General features: G+C 52.2%; 1 protein-coding gene across 1 annotated transcript in view; it reads left to right on the forward strand.

The window, feature by feature from the left end:
* Positions 1-15,435, forward strand: part of PLXNA3 (plexin A3) — a 560,833-nt gene that overhangs the window by 327,745 nt on the left and 217,653 nt on the right. The window contains exon 9 of the mRNA XM_078664651.1: positions 8,247-8,361. Within this exon, the coding sequence (XP_078520777.1) occupies positions 8,247-8,361 (115 nt within the window). The remainder of the gene's footprint in view (positions 1-8,246; positions 8,362-15,435) is intronic.

Genomic DNA, 15,435 nt, shown 5'->3' on the forward strand with positions numbered 1-15,435 from the left:
GTCTGCCAATTTAGGCGTGAGCACAACAACTTCTGTTTATTGTTTCCATTTCCAAGTATTCCTATTTGCCTCCAAAGCCCTTCTTATCGCTTCGGGGGCTGTAATAGTACAAATTGTCACACTTTTGAGAGTGTGAAGATTAGTAGTGTGTTGGTGCTGTCACTGGCAGTGCAGTTAGGGGCAACGGATGGTGCAAGCTCTAGTGACCCCCTGTCGAGAGCCCCGGCACTACGTTATTTACAAATTAAGCACTGGGTTCAAGCAAGGCCTGTGCCAAGAGGGGCCACAAGGCGAGAAGCAGCGGGTCCCTGCTGAGGCCACGTGATGGTCGGGGGGGGGGGGGGGGGGGGCAGTGAGGGGGCCCCAGCCCCGCCGCCGAGGCGGGGCGCAGCTTCAGACCAGGGGCAGCTGCTCCCGAGGACTAATCCAAATAAAAGAAGCTTTTCAAAGGCAAATAGTAGGAAATGGCGTCTAATTACTCAAGGGCTGGAAGTGCCCCCACCCCTGGGCCCCCCCCTCCAGCCATCAGCGCCCCATTGAAGGCTCCTGGCGGGTGCTTCTGTGGAGGGTTCGTGGGAGACCGACCGCCCTCCTGGACACAAGTCTGCGCTCAAAGACTCGGCGGCTTCCGTCCTTTCTAAACAAGCAGTAAATAATGCCCGGCGCTTGATGGCCGGAAGGCGGGTCAGAGAGCGGCACTTCACGGGGAAACAATACTGTGAACCCGGGCTGCGAACCGGGGCCCTGGAGGCCTCTCGGAACCGGGGCCGGAAGCGCAGAGCCTGGAAGAAAGAGGCGAAGGAGCCGGGCGAGAGGTGGAGGCAGGGAGAGGTGGAGGCCTCCGAGGTGGAGGCAGGGAGAGGTGGAGGCAGGCGAGAGGTGGAGGCAGGCGAGAGGTGGAGGCAGGCGAGAGGTGGAGGCAGGCGAGAGGTGGAGGCAGGCGAGAGGTGGAGGCGTCTGAGGTGGAGGTAGGGAGAGGTGGAGGCGTCTGAGGTGGAGCAGGGGGAGGTGGAGGCGACTGAGGTGGAGGTAGGGAGAGGTGGAGGCCTCCGAGGTGGAGGCAGGGAGAGGTGGAGGCGACTGAGGTGGAGGTAGGGAGAGGTGGAGGCCTCCGAGGTGGAGGCAGGGAGAGGTGGAGGCGTCTGAGGTGGAGGCAGGGAGAGGTGGAGGCGTCTGAGCTGGAGCCAGGGGAGAGGTGGAGGCGTCTGAGGTGGAGCCAGGCGAGAGGTGGAGGCGTCTGAGGTGGAGGCAGGGAGAGGTGGAGGCGTCTGAGGTGGAACCAGGCGAGAGGTGGAGGCGTCTGAGGTGGAGCCAGGGAGAGGTGGAGGCGTCTGAGGTGGAGCCAGGGAGAGGTGGAGGCCTCCGAGGTGGAGGCAGGGAGAGGTGGAGGCAGGCGAGAGGTGGAGGCAGGCGAGAGGTGGAGGCAGGCGAGAGGTGGAGGCAGGCGAGAGGTGGAGGCAGGCGAGAGGTGGAGGCGTCTGAGGTGGAGGTAGGGAGAGGTGGAGGCGTCTGAGGTGGAGCAGGGGGAGGTGGAGGCGACTGAGGTGGAGGTAGGGAGAGGTGGAGGCCTCCGAGGTGGAGGCAGGGAGAGGTGGAGGCGACTGAGGTGGAGGTAGGGAGAGGTGGAGGCCTCCGAGGTGGAGGCAGGGAGAGGTGGAGGCGTCTGAGGTGGAGGCAGGGAGAGGTGGAGGCGTCTGAGCTGGAGCCAGGGGAGAGGTGGAGGCGTCTGAGGTGGAGCCAGGCGAGAGGTGGAGGCGTCTGAGGTGGAGGCAGGGAGAGGTGGAGGCGTCTGAGGTGGAACCAGGCGAGAGGTGGAGGCGTCTGAGGTGGAGCCAGGGAGAGGTGGAGGCGTCTGAGGTGGAGCCAGGGAGAGGTGGAGGCCTCCGAGGTGGAGGCAGGGAGAGGTGGAGGCGTCTGAGGTGGAGCCAGGGAGAGGTGGAGGCCTCCGAGGTGGAGGCAGGGAGAGGTGGAGGCGTCTGAGGTGGAGCCAGGGAGAGGTGGAGGCCTCCGAGGTGGAGGCAGGGAGAGGTGGAGGCGTCTGAGGTGGAGCCAGGGAGAGGTGGAGGCCTCCGAGGTGGAGGCAGGGAGAGGTGGAGGCGTCTGAGGTGGAGCCAGGGAGAGGTGGAGGCCTCCGAGGTGGAGGCAGGGAGAGGTGGAGGCGTCTGAGCTGGAGCCAGGGGAGAGGTGGAGGCGTCTGAGGTGGAGGCAGACGAGAGGTGGAGGCGTCTGAGGTGGAGGCAGACGAGAGGTGGAGGCGTCTGAGGTGGAGGCAGGGAGAGGTGGAGGCGTCTGAGGTGGAACCAGGCGAGAGGTGGAGGCGTCTGAGGTGGAGCCAGGGAGAGGTGGAGGCGTCTGAGCTGGAGCCAGGGGAGAGGTGGAGGCGTCTGAGGTGGAGCCAGGGAGAGGTGGAGGCGTCTGAGCTGGAGCCAGGGGAGAGGTGGAGGCGTCTGAGGTGGAGCCAGGGAGAGGTGGAGGCCTCCGAGGTGGAGGCAGGGAGAGGTGGAGGCGTCTGAGGTGGAGCCAGGGAGAGGTGGAGGCCTCCGAGGTGGAGGCAGGGAGAGGTGGAGGCGTCTGAGGTGGAGCCAGGGAGAGGTGGAGGCCTCCGAGGTGGAGGCAGGGAGAGGTGGAGGCGTCTGAGGTGGAGGCAGGGAGAGGTGGAGGCCTCCGAGGTGGAGGCAGGGAGAGGTGGAGGCGTCTGAGCTGGAGCCAGGGGAGAGGTGGAGGCGTCTGAGGTGGAGGCAGACGAGAGGTGGAGGCGTCTGAGGTGGAGGCAGACGAGAGGTGGAGGCGTCTGAGGTGGAGGCAGGGAGAGGTGGAGGCGTCTGAGGTGGAACCAGGCGAGAGGTGGAGGCGTCTGAGGTGGAGCCAGGGAGAGGTGGAGGCGTCTGAGCTGGAGCCAGGGGAGAGGTGGAGGCGTCTGAGGTGGAGCCAGGGAGAGGTGGAGGCGTCTGAGCTGGAGCCAGGGGAGAGGTGGAGGCGTCTGAGGTGGAGCCAGGGAGAGGTGGAGGCCTCCGAGGTGGAGGCAGGGAGAGGTGGAGGCGTCTGAGGTGGAGCCAGGGAGAGGTGGAGGCCTCCGAGGTGGAGGCAGGGAGAGGTGGAGGCGTCTGAGGTGGAGGCAGGGAGAGGTGGAGGCCTCCGAGGTGGAGGCAGGGAGAGGTGGAGGCCTCCGAGGTGGAGGCAGGGAGAGGTGGAGGCCTCCGAGGTGGAGGCAGGGAGAGGTGGAGGCCTCCGAGGTGGAGGCAGGGAGAGGTGGAGGCGTCCGAGGTGGAGGCAGGGAGAGGTGGAGGCGTCTGAGGTGGAGCCAGGCGAGAGGTGGAGGCGTCCGAGGTGGAGGCAGGGAGAGGTGGAGGCCTCCGAGGTGGAGGCAGGCCAGAGGTGGAGAACCAGAGATGTGGGACATGGAGCCAGCCAGAGGTAGAGAATGAATAAAGTTAGAAATGGAGCCAGGTCAGCCAGAGGTAGGGACCCACAGAGATGGTGTCTGGCCAACCAGATGCAGGGAACCAGGGAGAGGATGCCAAGCTGGACAGTGGTAAAGCACCAGGCAGGCAGGGAGATTCATCCAGGCAGAGACAAGGAATTGAGAGACTGACCGGACCAGCCAGAGACCCAAGGAGGCGGGGGAAGGAACCAGACCAGCTGGTGGAGAGGCACAGGGAACTGGCGGAAGCGACCAGGTCAGCCGGAGGTAGCAGCACTGGGGACTGGGAGATGGAATCAAGGCAGCCAGAGTCTGAGAGACCGGGCCCTGGAAGGAGAAGCGCGCCTAGACAGGGATAGAAGTACAGGGAACAAGTCCTGCTCTCAGTAGATGCGTAAGAAGATGAGAGAAGGAACCAATCCAGTGGAGATGGGAGAAGGGGCCAGGCCAGGGGAGTTGAGAGAAGAGTCCAGTCATAGGAAAAACCAGGGAAGCTGGGAGAAAGAGCCAAGTCATCCAGAGACAGACCTAGGTAGCTGGTATAAGGACACTGGGCCAGGCACATAGACGCCGTGGGTTCCATTTTATGTATGGCAGCCATTTTGTGGTTGCCCTCACATAGGCCATGATTGTGGCTGAAACCAGTCTTTTAAGGACATGTAGACCTTAGCTCGAGTTCATGCTGACTCCTGTTTGACCTGAGTGAACTGACCCTGTTGCCTGAAGCTGACCTTGTTAAACCAGTTCCTGCCCTTTAGCTGATCAAGATTGAGGATCAGAGCACAGGACATTGTAGAGTTTGGTATGCACACACACACCCTTATCTGTTTTCTGTTCCTTCTTTTATGGTCTGTTTATGATATGGGTTGTAGTCCTTTTATTATGGGTTTGTCCGGCTTGTGTAAGAAGGAATGTTAGGCATTTTGCATGCTTGCAAAAGCAAGGACTGCCCCTTACTTTTATGCTGAGTTTTGTAACCCTGAGCATATATATAAGGCCTCTGTTCTCTGTATTCCTCAGACTACCTCATTCAGTTGCTACGGCTTCTGTGTGACACTTATTAAATTTAATAAAGATGTCTTTTCATATTTTCAGCTTCTGTGCCAAGTTCTTTTTTATTAGTAAGTATTCCATGAGAATGAACATTACAGTTCTTCAGTAGTGAACCCCGGGCAAAGGAATCAGTGCCCATGCAGCCTTCAGCCGCTCGGAACGGGTCACCTTGAGGCAGATTGTGGGGCCTGGTCTAAATTTGCATGCAATCCTTAGCATCTCTGAAAGAATCTCCTCGAGATTGAAAGAAGGCCTAGTCCTCATGTTTCAGTCCATGGCCATCAGCAGATTGTGGGACCTGGTCTAAGCTTCCATACATTCCTTAGCCTCTGAAAAAATCTACATGCAGAAATTGAAAGAAGGCCTGGTCCTCCTATTGTTTTATCCATGACCTCTCTGTATAGACCCCATCTCCAGGGATGCCTCAAAAATGACTTTGCAGAGTGGCGCACAAACAGAAACCCTGCTATAGGGCCTTGTCTGGGGGCCCTTTCAACGGGTCTGTCACCCTGTGTCGTCACTAGTTCCTTTCTAAAAGGCATCAAACTTGGGGGTATTGTTATTTCATGAGGACCTATCTTTCAAAAAACAAGTTAACAAAGCATTCCTAAATGTCTTCCATCACATCTACCATTTACAAAGTGTCTTTCCATTCATGGACTATTACAACATATATGACTTGCTCCTCATTGGTGATATCCCATCTGGAGGAGTGTAATACCATCAGCATCCAACTCCCCACCACCACAATCTGCACACACTAGGGACCCGTACCCGCTTGTCCCTGCTTCCATTCCTCCTCCACTCCAGGGAGTGCCGCAGGCTCGCACTAAACTCGCCCAACTGGCTTCTGGTTGGAGAAAGGGCACAATCCAAGATCTGCTCTGGCTTTGGGCCACCACACTTCTTCAAGCCTCCCTATGCTCATATACAAGACCCTTAGAAGGAAGTCTCTACTGGTGCCAAAGTCCTGTTCCTGAACTTGCTCCTACTGACCCTGAGGCTCAAACCTCCTGGATTTCTGAAGAGCACTGAGGACTCCCTTGTCCTTGCTGCCTTCTAAACTAATGTGGTTTTGGTTTTTTTTTGTGTTTTTTTTTTTATTGAACAGCCAACAAGAAGCAGCCATTATTTACATATAACAAAAACTTTAAACTGTAAACAAAACAAATCCATGTTCATTAACGCCTTAACCGCGGTGGCAATTCCGCCGCGGTGCGGGCGTTCTAAAGGGTGGGCGGGGCTGCGTCGGCCAACGGTCGTTCGCAGCACCAGGGAGGGAGCGGCCGACGGGAGCACGGAACGGGTTAAATATTGATTGCTGATAGCAGCCAAAAAAAAAGAAAACACCGTCCTCAAATTAACAATCAACAAAATAGTCCCAGACCCACGAGAATTTCTAAGTTGCCCCCACCCATTTGGCATAGGCTTCTTCGAAGTGCTTTGTCCGTTTCATCTTTATCAACCATTTCTCAAACAAAGGTATTTCCGATGATCTCCAGTTTTGTAAAATCAATGAACCGACAACCAACATAGCAATAGCAAGAAAATTTCCATCAGTTTTCGAACGTATAGCCTCCCTAGTACCTATCCCGAACAAAGCAGCTTCTGCTGGGGGTTTATACATTTTCTTATTTGCCCTACTAAAATATGCAAATATTTTTTCCCACATTTTTTTTAGCTTAGGGCAGGAAAAAAAAGTATGTCGCCATCCCCCTTCTGCTAAAGTACCACAGCGAAAACAACTATTTGCCGCCTCTGGATATATGTTATTTAATGCTTCTGGAGTATAGTATGCCATCCAGTGGGCAAGAAATGCCATTCTTTTATAGTTAGCAGCTCTCAAAGCCTTATTACCTAAGGTTGAAATCTTTTGCCATTCTTGATAAGAAAAAACACATTGTGTATGAGCTTCGACTTTCTCCAGCATCTTTAAAACCAAAGGAGACTCATCTTGAGAGTTCATTAAGCGGTACCAATTGCCCACTACAGATAGTCTCGAAACATACAGTGCAGAAGCAATTCTACCTGGGGGATGATGTGGTTTTCTTCATGGCGACCACCCAATAGTCACCAACTATCTCCAGTCAGCCCACCCCCTGCTGGCCAGCTAGACGTCCGAGACTGGGCCAGTCACTTCAGCATGAGTGGACGTCCGGGATGAGTGTGTTTCCTCCTTCCCCTGGAACAAGGCTAGGTTATCTTAATCATGAAGATCTGAAGCGGTAGACCCAACATTCAATCACAGACTCCCACGACCATCATCCTGCTCACTGCCCTGCTTACTTTGAGTGTCATTTGAAAGGATTCCTTGCACACATAGTTTTTTTAGGTCTCACCTAGCGAAGGCAGCGCATGCGCTGATTGCCTTGGCGAAACTCAGTTGTCGTCGCTTTCGTTCGCGAAGGGAGACAAACCATGTGCGTGCCCGCCGCCGGACAGGTGATGTGCACGCACATGGCGTCTCCCACCGCGCGCTTGTTATACATAGAGCCTGGGCTCATTCCATGGAAAGGGAGCTAGGTCTACACATAATAATAATAATAATAATATAGCCATTTCTAGAGCACCTGGTTACACTAAAACAGTGTGTCCCCGCGCTATAAATTGTTGTAAGACCCTAGAAGGCAGAAGACCGGAGGGAGGGGGAAAATTAAGCTAGAAACACTAGTTGTAGTTGGCAGGGAAAAGATGAGTTTTAAGTTTTGAACGGAATCTTGTTTCTGAGGGCTCCAATACGAAGATCTATGGGCAGTTCGTTCCAGTGTTTACTTGCCAAAAACCTAAAGCTTTCTGTCCATGACCTCCATCACCCGGTCTCTTGCTATTCAGCCCTGGCCCCATCAGCGCTAAGGGAGAACAGGAGATCACACACTCTTCTTTCAATTCTTGACCTGTCAAGTTGTCCTGCCACTAGATGCCAGCAGAGACCCAGGTGCTAAGCTTTTTTGGTGGGATACAAAGCAATGATCTGGTGGCCGACCCCTGCAGTTTAAGCCTAGTTGCTTGCCCATCCTCTGCCTTGCTGCCCTTCATCCACATGCCCCAGTGCCCTTTCACTCTTTTTTTCACGGTGGTGGCGGAAGGGGCTACAGCATGTTCTCCTGCCTGTGGATCATGCAAGTACCTTGTGTTCCCTAAAACCTGCTATAACTGAATACTTGCATGGTCCACAAATCGCAGCCTTTGCCACAAGGGAAGCCAGGGACTAATTTGCCGATGCCTCGCCGCCACTGATGTGTCTGAACACAAGTGGGAAGCAGGACCTAGATGGAGAGTCTGCCCTCGGTGCACGTGCTTTCTTCCCAAAGGAGCCTCAGATTTGTTTCATAACATTTGTGTTACACCGTCACCTGCCCAAGTCTAAGGCCCTCAGCCCAAGAAAGGACCATAGTCGTTACAGGTAGGTAATCAACACCAGGGCAAAGAAGTGGTAATGTGGTCAAAGAGCAAAGGTGCTGCAGGCATGCCTGCGGGGCAGCTCTTGTCTCATTGTTTGGTGTTTCGTACAGATCAGGGACAGGCCTTCAAGGATGAGTAAAAACATGGCAAAGCCTTGCAGCTTGGGCTGGCAGCTACTACACTGAGGTCTCAAGGGGTGAGGATTTGGACATGGTGCTCTAAAATTTGCCCTTAAAAAAACATAGGGGTTTAGGGTGGACAAGACTAGTGCTAGCCATGACCCTGAAGTGACACCCTCACATGTAAACATTGTTCCATTGTGCTCCATCCTGACTGACCTGGTAACTCGCCTTCTCTCCCTTCTGCTCAGGTGCCTCTCCTGTGTGAGCAGCCAGTACTCCTGCCACTGGTGCAAGTATCGACATGTCTGCACCAACAACGCCGCCGAGTGCTCCTTCCAGGAGGGACGAGTCAACACCACAGAGGTAGGTGGTCCGTGTGGGGGTATGTTAGGTGGTGGTGCCCTGTGTGGGTTGTGACTGGCCCTGTATTTGGTTCATCAAATGTTATACTGTGGGCTGTGAGGGGATCTTTATTTGGTTTATGGAATAGGGTGTTCTGGGCTCATGAGCTAAGGGGGGTGTGGCAGGCTCTATTCAGTCTTAATATTGTTCTGCTGTCGGTTCAGGCACCGCAGGGACGCGGGGCTCTGTATTCAGTTAATGAAAGTCTGTACAGGGGGCTCCTGCACCATTGGGGTTCGCCGACTTTGTATCTTCTGTACGGAATGTTGTACTGTGGGTTCATGCACCATGGGGGCTTGACGACTTCATATCCTGTGTACGGAATGCTGTACTGTGGGTTCATGCACCATGGGGGATTGACGACTTCATATCCTGTGTACGGAATGTTGTACTGTGGGTTCATGCACCATGGGGGCTTGACGACTTCATATCCTGTGTACGGAATGCTGTACTGTGGGTTCATGCACCATGGGGGATTGACGACTTCATATCCTGTGTACGGAATGTTGTACTGTGGGTTCATGCACCATGGGGGCTTGACGACTTCATATCCTGTGTACGGAATGCTGTACTGTGGGTTCATGCACCATGGGGGATTGACGACTTCATATCCTGTGTACGGAATGCTGTACTGTGGATTTGTGCATCATGTATGATGTGACCGAGTCCGTATCGGGTGTACGGAATGTTGTACTGTGGGTTCATGCACCATGTAGGGTGCGACTATCTTCGTTTCTGGTGTATGGAATGTTGTACTGTGGGTTCGTGCACCATGTAGGGTGCGACAAACTCAGTATCCGGTGGGCAATATTGCACTGTGGGTTCATGCACCGTGTGGTGTGTGATGTAGTCCGTATCCGTTGTATGGAATGTTGTACTGTGGGTTTGGTGCACCCTGTAGGGTGTGACAGAGGCCATATTCAGCTCATGCAATCTTGTACTGTGGGCTCATGCCATGTATGGTGTGACAAACTCCATATCCAGTGTATGGAATGTTGCACTGTGGGTAAATGCACCATGTGGGGTGTTGCAAACTCCGTATCTGGTGTACGGAATGTTTTGTGGGTTCATGCACAGTGTAGGGTGTGACGGAGTACATATCTGGTGTATAGAATGTTCTGTGGGTTCATGCACCATGTAGTGTGATGGAGTACGTATCAGGTGTACGGAATGTTGTACTGTAGGTTCATGCACCATGTGGGGGTGTGACTGAATATCTAATTCCAACACACTTAAAACAGCCCAGCCAACACGTTTCATACCTTATAGGGACTTAATCAGGGCCCAAACATAAAACAATAGAAAACATTTTTTTAAACTTATTCTCAATATTGATTACATGTTTTTTTTTTTTAAGAATTGTTTAGGCCCTGATGAAGTCCCTAAACGGGATGAAATGCGTTAGCTGGGTGTGTTTTAAGTGTGATGGAATTGGATACTTAATAAAAATAACTTTATGGAAAAAGACACCAACGTATGGAAATTGATTGCAACATGACATATGGAAAATAATTGAAAACAAGAGGGATTACAGATGAATGCAATTCGAATTGGAAAGTTCAATGTGACCAGGAAAATTAGGTTGCCCTCCTTATAATGTGAAAACTGAGTCCTTATCCGGTGCATGGAATGTTGCACTCTGGGTTCATGCACTATTTAGGGGTGTGAAGAGACCCTGTGTTTTCTTATAGAATGTGCTTGTTTGCTTTCAACCCTCCCCTGTTTGTCGCTTTTCTTCTCTTTTATCCCCCCTGCCTGTGTTTCTCCTCACTCTTCTCTTGTACATCCTCTTCATGTATCTTCTCCTCCTGTATAGCCACTTCCTGTTTTATACTTTTCTCTCTACATCCAGTTCTCTGTGCACCTCATACTTAATTTCCCTATTGCAGCCTTGTGTTGCCGCCTCCTTTTAGGTTGCTCCATGAGTTAAGTGTTCACTGTGGACTTGTATGAATAGTATGTATATGTATTAAAATATACCGTTCACTCGTATAATAATGCCATGCATTTAAAAAAAAGTATATAGTAACCAGATAAAACAGTGCGTCACCCGCCAAGCTTCAGCAACCGGTTCACCAGTGCATGCATTTCCTTGAGGAATCATTTAACTATGACTTGATATTTCAAATCGTCACACAAGTCAACAAAATATTCAACAATCAGGGAATTTCTCATACATTAGTGTTTTTTTATATTTGATTCAATCAATTTTATCAAAAAACAGCAAAGAATACATTTATCACATCATGTACGGCAACAAATTTACTACTGACTCAGTATATCTATAAAACACAGTAGTAGCAAACACCTTTTGTTTTGAACAAACGTATGGGCAGTACATAGAATCAACCATACATTGGAATCAATAGATTGTTTACGTTAATTTCATTATGCATCAGCAAACATCAATGAAAACAAAAAGGTGTAGTAGCGTCGACGTTTCGGTCTCATTAACGGTCTATAAGATCCACGAGGCCATCTTCAGGACGGTTACGTTGCACCATGAATCTTTAACAAAAAGTGTCTCCAAATATATACTGAGTCAGTAGTAAATTTGTTGCCGTACATGATATGATAAATGTATTCTTTGCTGTCTTTTGATAAAATTGTTTGAATCAAATATAAAAAACACTAATGTATGAGAAATTCCCAGATTTTTGAATATTTTGTTCACCTGTGTGACGATTTAAAATATCAAGTCATGGTTAAATGATTCCTGAAGGAATATTTGTATTTTGTTCTTGTACCACTTTTAGCATCAAGAGTCTATTTAGACCGGTGAATTTGTGCATTAACCCGTTAACTGCGCCTGTTTTTTCGCGGCAGTGCGGCCATTTTGAAGAACGGGCGGGGCTGCGTCGGCCGATGAACGTGCGCAGCACCAGCCAGGTAGTGCTCCGAACGTTCAACGGCCGACGGCAGCACTTAACGGGTTAAGCATTACATACCATAACACTGTCGGTGTCACACTGCATGCCTGCGACAGGCCCTGGTGGAACCACAGTCTGTTTGGAAAACACTGGAAGTCGCGCTTTTCCCGCTTCGGTCTGCGTCCTTCTCTCTCAGCAAAGCAAAGCAATGGAAGTCGCGCTCTTCCCGCTTCGGTCTGCGTCCTTCTCTCTCAGCAAAGCAAAGCAATGGAAGTCGCGCTCTTCCCGCTTCGGTCTGCGTCCTTCTCTCTCAGCAAAGCCATTTCGATGGTGTTTGCGTCTTGCACCTGCCCAGTGAACCCTGGCTTCATCGGTTTGGCCTTCCTCTTCCTCTGCTTCCTGTTGACGTGTTGTGTTTTGTCTTCCAGTCAACTCTTTGTCCAGAGTTGGTGTAATTATAGCCCTGACTGGGAGCGGTGGTCAGCCCTGGGAACAGGATGCTTGTGAGGCTGAGTCAGGGTCTCCTCCGCCAGCAGCACTTTGTACCTGTCCTGGCGTCCCTGGACCGGATACCAGTGACCTGCTCACGGGGCGGCCTGATGACAGCGAAGAAGGCCTATGTCCTTTTCACCGCTGACTAGCCCACGTCCCTTTGTCAGCATCAGTAAAATGTAAATAAAAATGTAAAGCGTGAACTACTCACCCTTATGGGTCTCAAGGCCCTGGGGGCCATTGCGAAATAAATGAGCTATTGCCAGGAGTCACATGGTGCTGAGGTGAGCTGCTGCCAGAGCCGGGGATCGAACCGTGAGCCCGGTGCTCCAAAGTCAGCTGCCCTGGCCGCTGCACCTCACCTCAGTAGGCTCCTCATAGGTGGCGCAGTGCAAGGATAGGAAGCAGGGAGGCTGTGCCCGCTGACCTGGGCACCAGGATAAGAGGTAATGGGGTCTTGCCAGTGTGAAGTGTGAATGAGAAGTGTGGCTCACTGGTTAGAGCGGTACAAAAGGGGGTGGTGATGGACGATGCATCTGAATCAATCAAACACTCACACCCAGTCAAAAGATCTGGGTTTGATCCATCACCATTTTTAGCCCACTCTGCCACCCCAGTTCAGACATGGCTATATGCAAATCAGTCTGACCCTGTGCCTCATGGGAACAGTCCAGCCCGAACTGCCAAGCCATGCCTTTCCTTGACCGGAAACAAGCTTCCGAGGACCGGTTTCTGGCATTCCAACCGTCTTCAGCCCGGCTTGCTTGAATCCAGTGGCAAAGTGAGCAAGGGACTCACCACCCCCTTTTGTATCACTGGTTAGAGCGGCAGACCCTGATGCAGAGGTCTGGCCCGGGACCAGGGTTCAATTCCCGCCTCGTCGGCTCTTGGACTCAATCTCCCCGGACCTGATAATTCTCCCCTCGGTGCCTATTCTAATCATGGGTCCCACTCTGCAACTCTGGGCAATAGCTTGCTTAATCTCCACAACGGCCCCAGCAGCGCTAAGGATGCCTGGCTTCACCTTGGGGGTGCCCAGGAGGGGGCATCTCACAGGGAAAGCCAGGAAGGGTTCCACAGCGGTATGCAGCGCCAGGATGCCCCGAGATGGGGACGACAGTGCGCTTTACAAGTATACACACATTTACATTTACATTTGCCCTTTACAGCGCCCTGAGGCCTTTACTGGTGATCTGACGTGCTTTATAAATCCTTGATTCATTGAGAAGGTAGGAGAGGTATGTGTGGGGCATTATTTAGACAGAAATGACTTTGCCGACCACACAATTCAGCCTTGACACCCATTGTTGCTGAAAAACGCAGGAGGGTCTGGACTTTGCCCTTGATGGTTATTAAGGGCACATTTGGGTACAAGCTGAAAGAAGCGGGTTCAGGTATTACCGGTATCTGCTACTGCAACAAGTGGGGCAATGTGGGGTCATGGATACTGGGCCTGGACAGTAAGGTTGACCCTGACTGGTTGACCCTGACTGGTTGACCCTGACTCATTGAGCCTGACTGGTTGATCCTGACTCATTGAGCCTGACTGGTTGATCCTGACTCATTGAGCCTGACTCATTGACCCTGACTCATTGAGCCTGACTGGTTGACCCTGACTGGTTGACCCTGACTGGTTGACCCTGACTGGTTGACCCTGACTGGTTGACCCTGACTGGTTGACCCTGACTGGTTGACCCTGACTGGTTGACCCAGATTGGTTGATCCTGACTGGTTGACCCTGACTGGTTGACCCTGACTGGTTGACCCTGACTGGTTGACCCTGACTGGTTGATCCTGACTCATTGAGCCTGACTGGTTGATCCTGACTCATTGAGCCTGACTGGTTGATCCTGACTCGTTGAGCCTGACTGGTTGACCCTGACTGGTTGATCCTGACTCATTGAGCCTGACTGGTTGATCCTGACTCATTGAGCCTGACTGGTTGACCCTGACTGGTTGACCCTGACTGGTTGACCCTGACTGGTTGACCCTGACTGGTTGACCCTGATTGGTTGATCCTGACTGGTTGACCCTGACTGGTTGACCCTGACTGGTTGACCCTGACTGGTTGACCCTGACTGGTTGACCCTGACTGGTTGACCCTGACTGGTTGACCCTGACTGGTTGACCCTGACTGGTTGACCCTGACTGGTTGACCCTGACTGGTTGACCCTGACTGGTTGACCCTGACTGGTTGACCCTGACTGGTTGACCCTGACTGGTTGATCCTGACTCATTGAGCCTGACTGGTTGATCCTGACTCATTGAGCCTGACTGGTTGATCCTGACTCATTGAGCCTGACTGGTTGACCCTGACTGGTTGATCCTGACTCATTGAGCCTGACTGGTTGATCCTGACTCATTGAGCCTGACTGGTTGACCCTGACTGGTTGATCCTGACTCATTGAGCCTGACTGGTTGACCCTGACTGGTTGACCCTGACTGGTTGACCCTGACTGGTTGACCCAGATTGGTTGAGCCTTAGCATTTGCCTCCTGGTCTGGGTACCTCTTCAGGAGGACCTCTCATCTCCGCAATAGAGCAATAGAGCGGGGTCGGGTCCCGCCCCGAAACTCCAAAACCTTCACCTCCATCTGTGGAGATTGAGAGGCTCTAACTCAGCAGATCTGATTTTCTCACTGAAATAGTAGATTTGATCCTTGTGTCGAGGCCCCATCTTGCAAATGTATTTATTAAGGTCGTTGTGTGATGTCTGTGGCCCAGTGCGAGAAGTCAAGGTAACCCTCTTCAGGCTAAACTCTCAGATGTGTATTTGACCTGTCTCCGGCCCAGCAAGGCTTTGCAGTGAGCACTGCAATAGACTACTTGTTGGCCCTTTCCGCCCTTCTACGTTTGCCTGGTCAACCGTCCGTATTCAAGTCATCGTGCGGACCGGAAAAGATCTCTTAGCTTAATTTTAGCGCACAAAGGTGCATCAGGCAGAGGCACAGCTTATTGTCTCCTTTCCTGTTGCTAAGAAAGGATGCACAGTCCAAAAGGGAACCTTGTCTAGGTGGGCTGGCCTGTCCATGATATGCTGTGCTCAGACTGAAAAAGTTGCGTCCTCATGGCCTTCAAACTAGGCCTGGGCGTAGTTCGCAAAGTCTTGCTACGCGGAACTCCGTGAAGTTAAAAGAAAAACTTTGCGAAGTTCCGCGAGTGGCGAACTGCAGTTTGTGCTAGTTTTCGTGCCGCTGGGGTAGAAATTCTACCCAAGCGGCAGCTCGCAAACTTACCATTCGCAATCGCGAACTTGCTGTTCGCGATTGAAAGTGGGGAAAAAACTCCAATGCACGTCGTGAAGCTGAGTTTTCTGCACTCCGCGAGCTCCGCAGAGTGCAGAAAACTCCACGAACAGAGCGAAGTTCACCGCCCAGGCCTACTTCAAACCTATTTACTTGACCAATTCCCCTACAGCGGCATTGGCAATAGATGTTGCCTTTAACGATCTCTGCTGGGCTGCAACATGGGTGACCATACACGCCTTCACCAAGCATTACTGTCTGGAATGTCCGTTCCACACGGATGACCGTTTTGCCCACTTGGTCCAGCAGGACTTCCCTGTGCAAGTCCACTCCTCGGTCCCTCGACATTTTGGAAGGTACTTCTTTGGTATCTAATCAAAAGGTGAGGAATCTGCGATTGTAAGTATCTTATCAGAAGAACAAGTTGC

This window comes from Lissotriton helveticus, chromosome 10 (assembly GCF_964261635.1).
Source record: "Lissotriton helveticus chromosome 10, aLisHel1.1, whole genome shotgun sequence".
Classification (NCBI taxonomy): domain Eukaryota; kingdom Metazoa; phylum Chordata; class Amphibia; order Caudata; family Salamandridae; genus Lissotriton; species Lissotriton helveticus.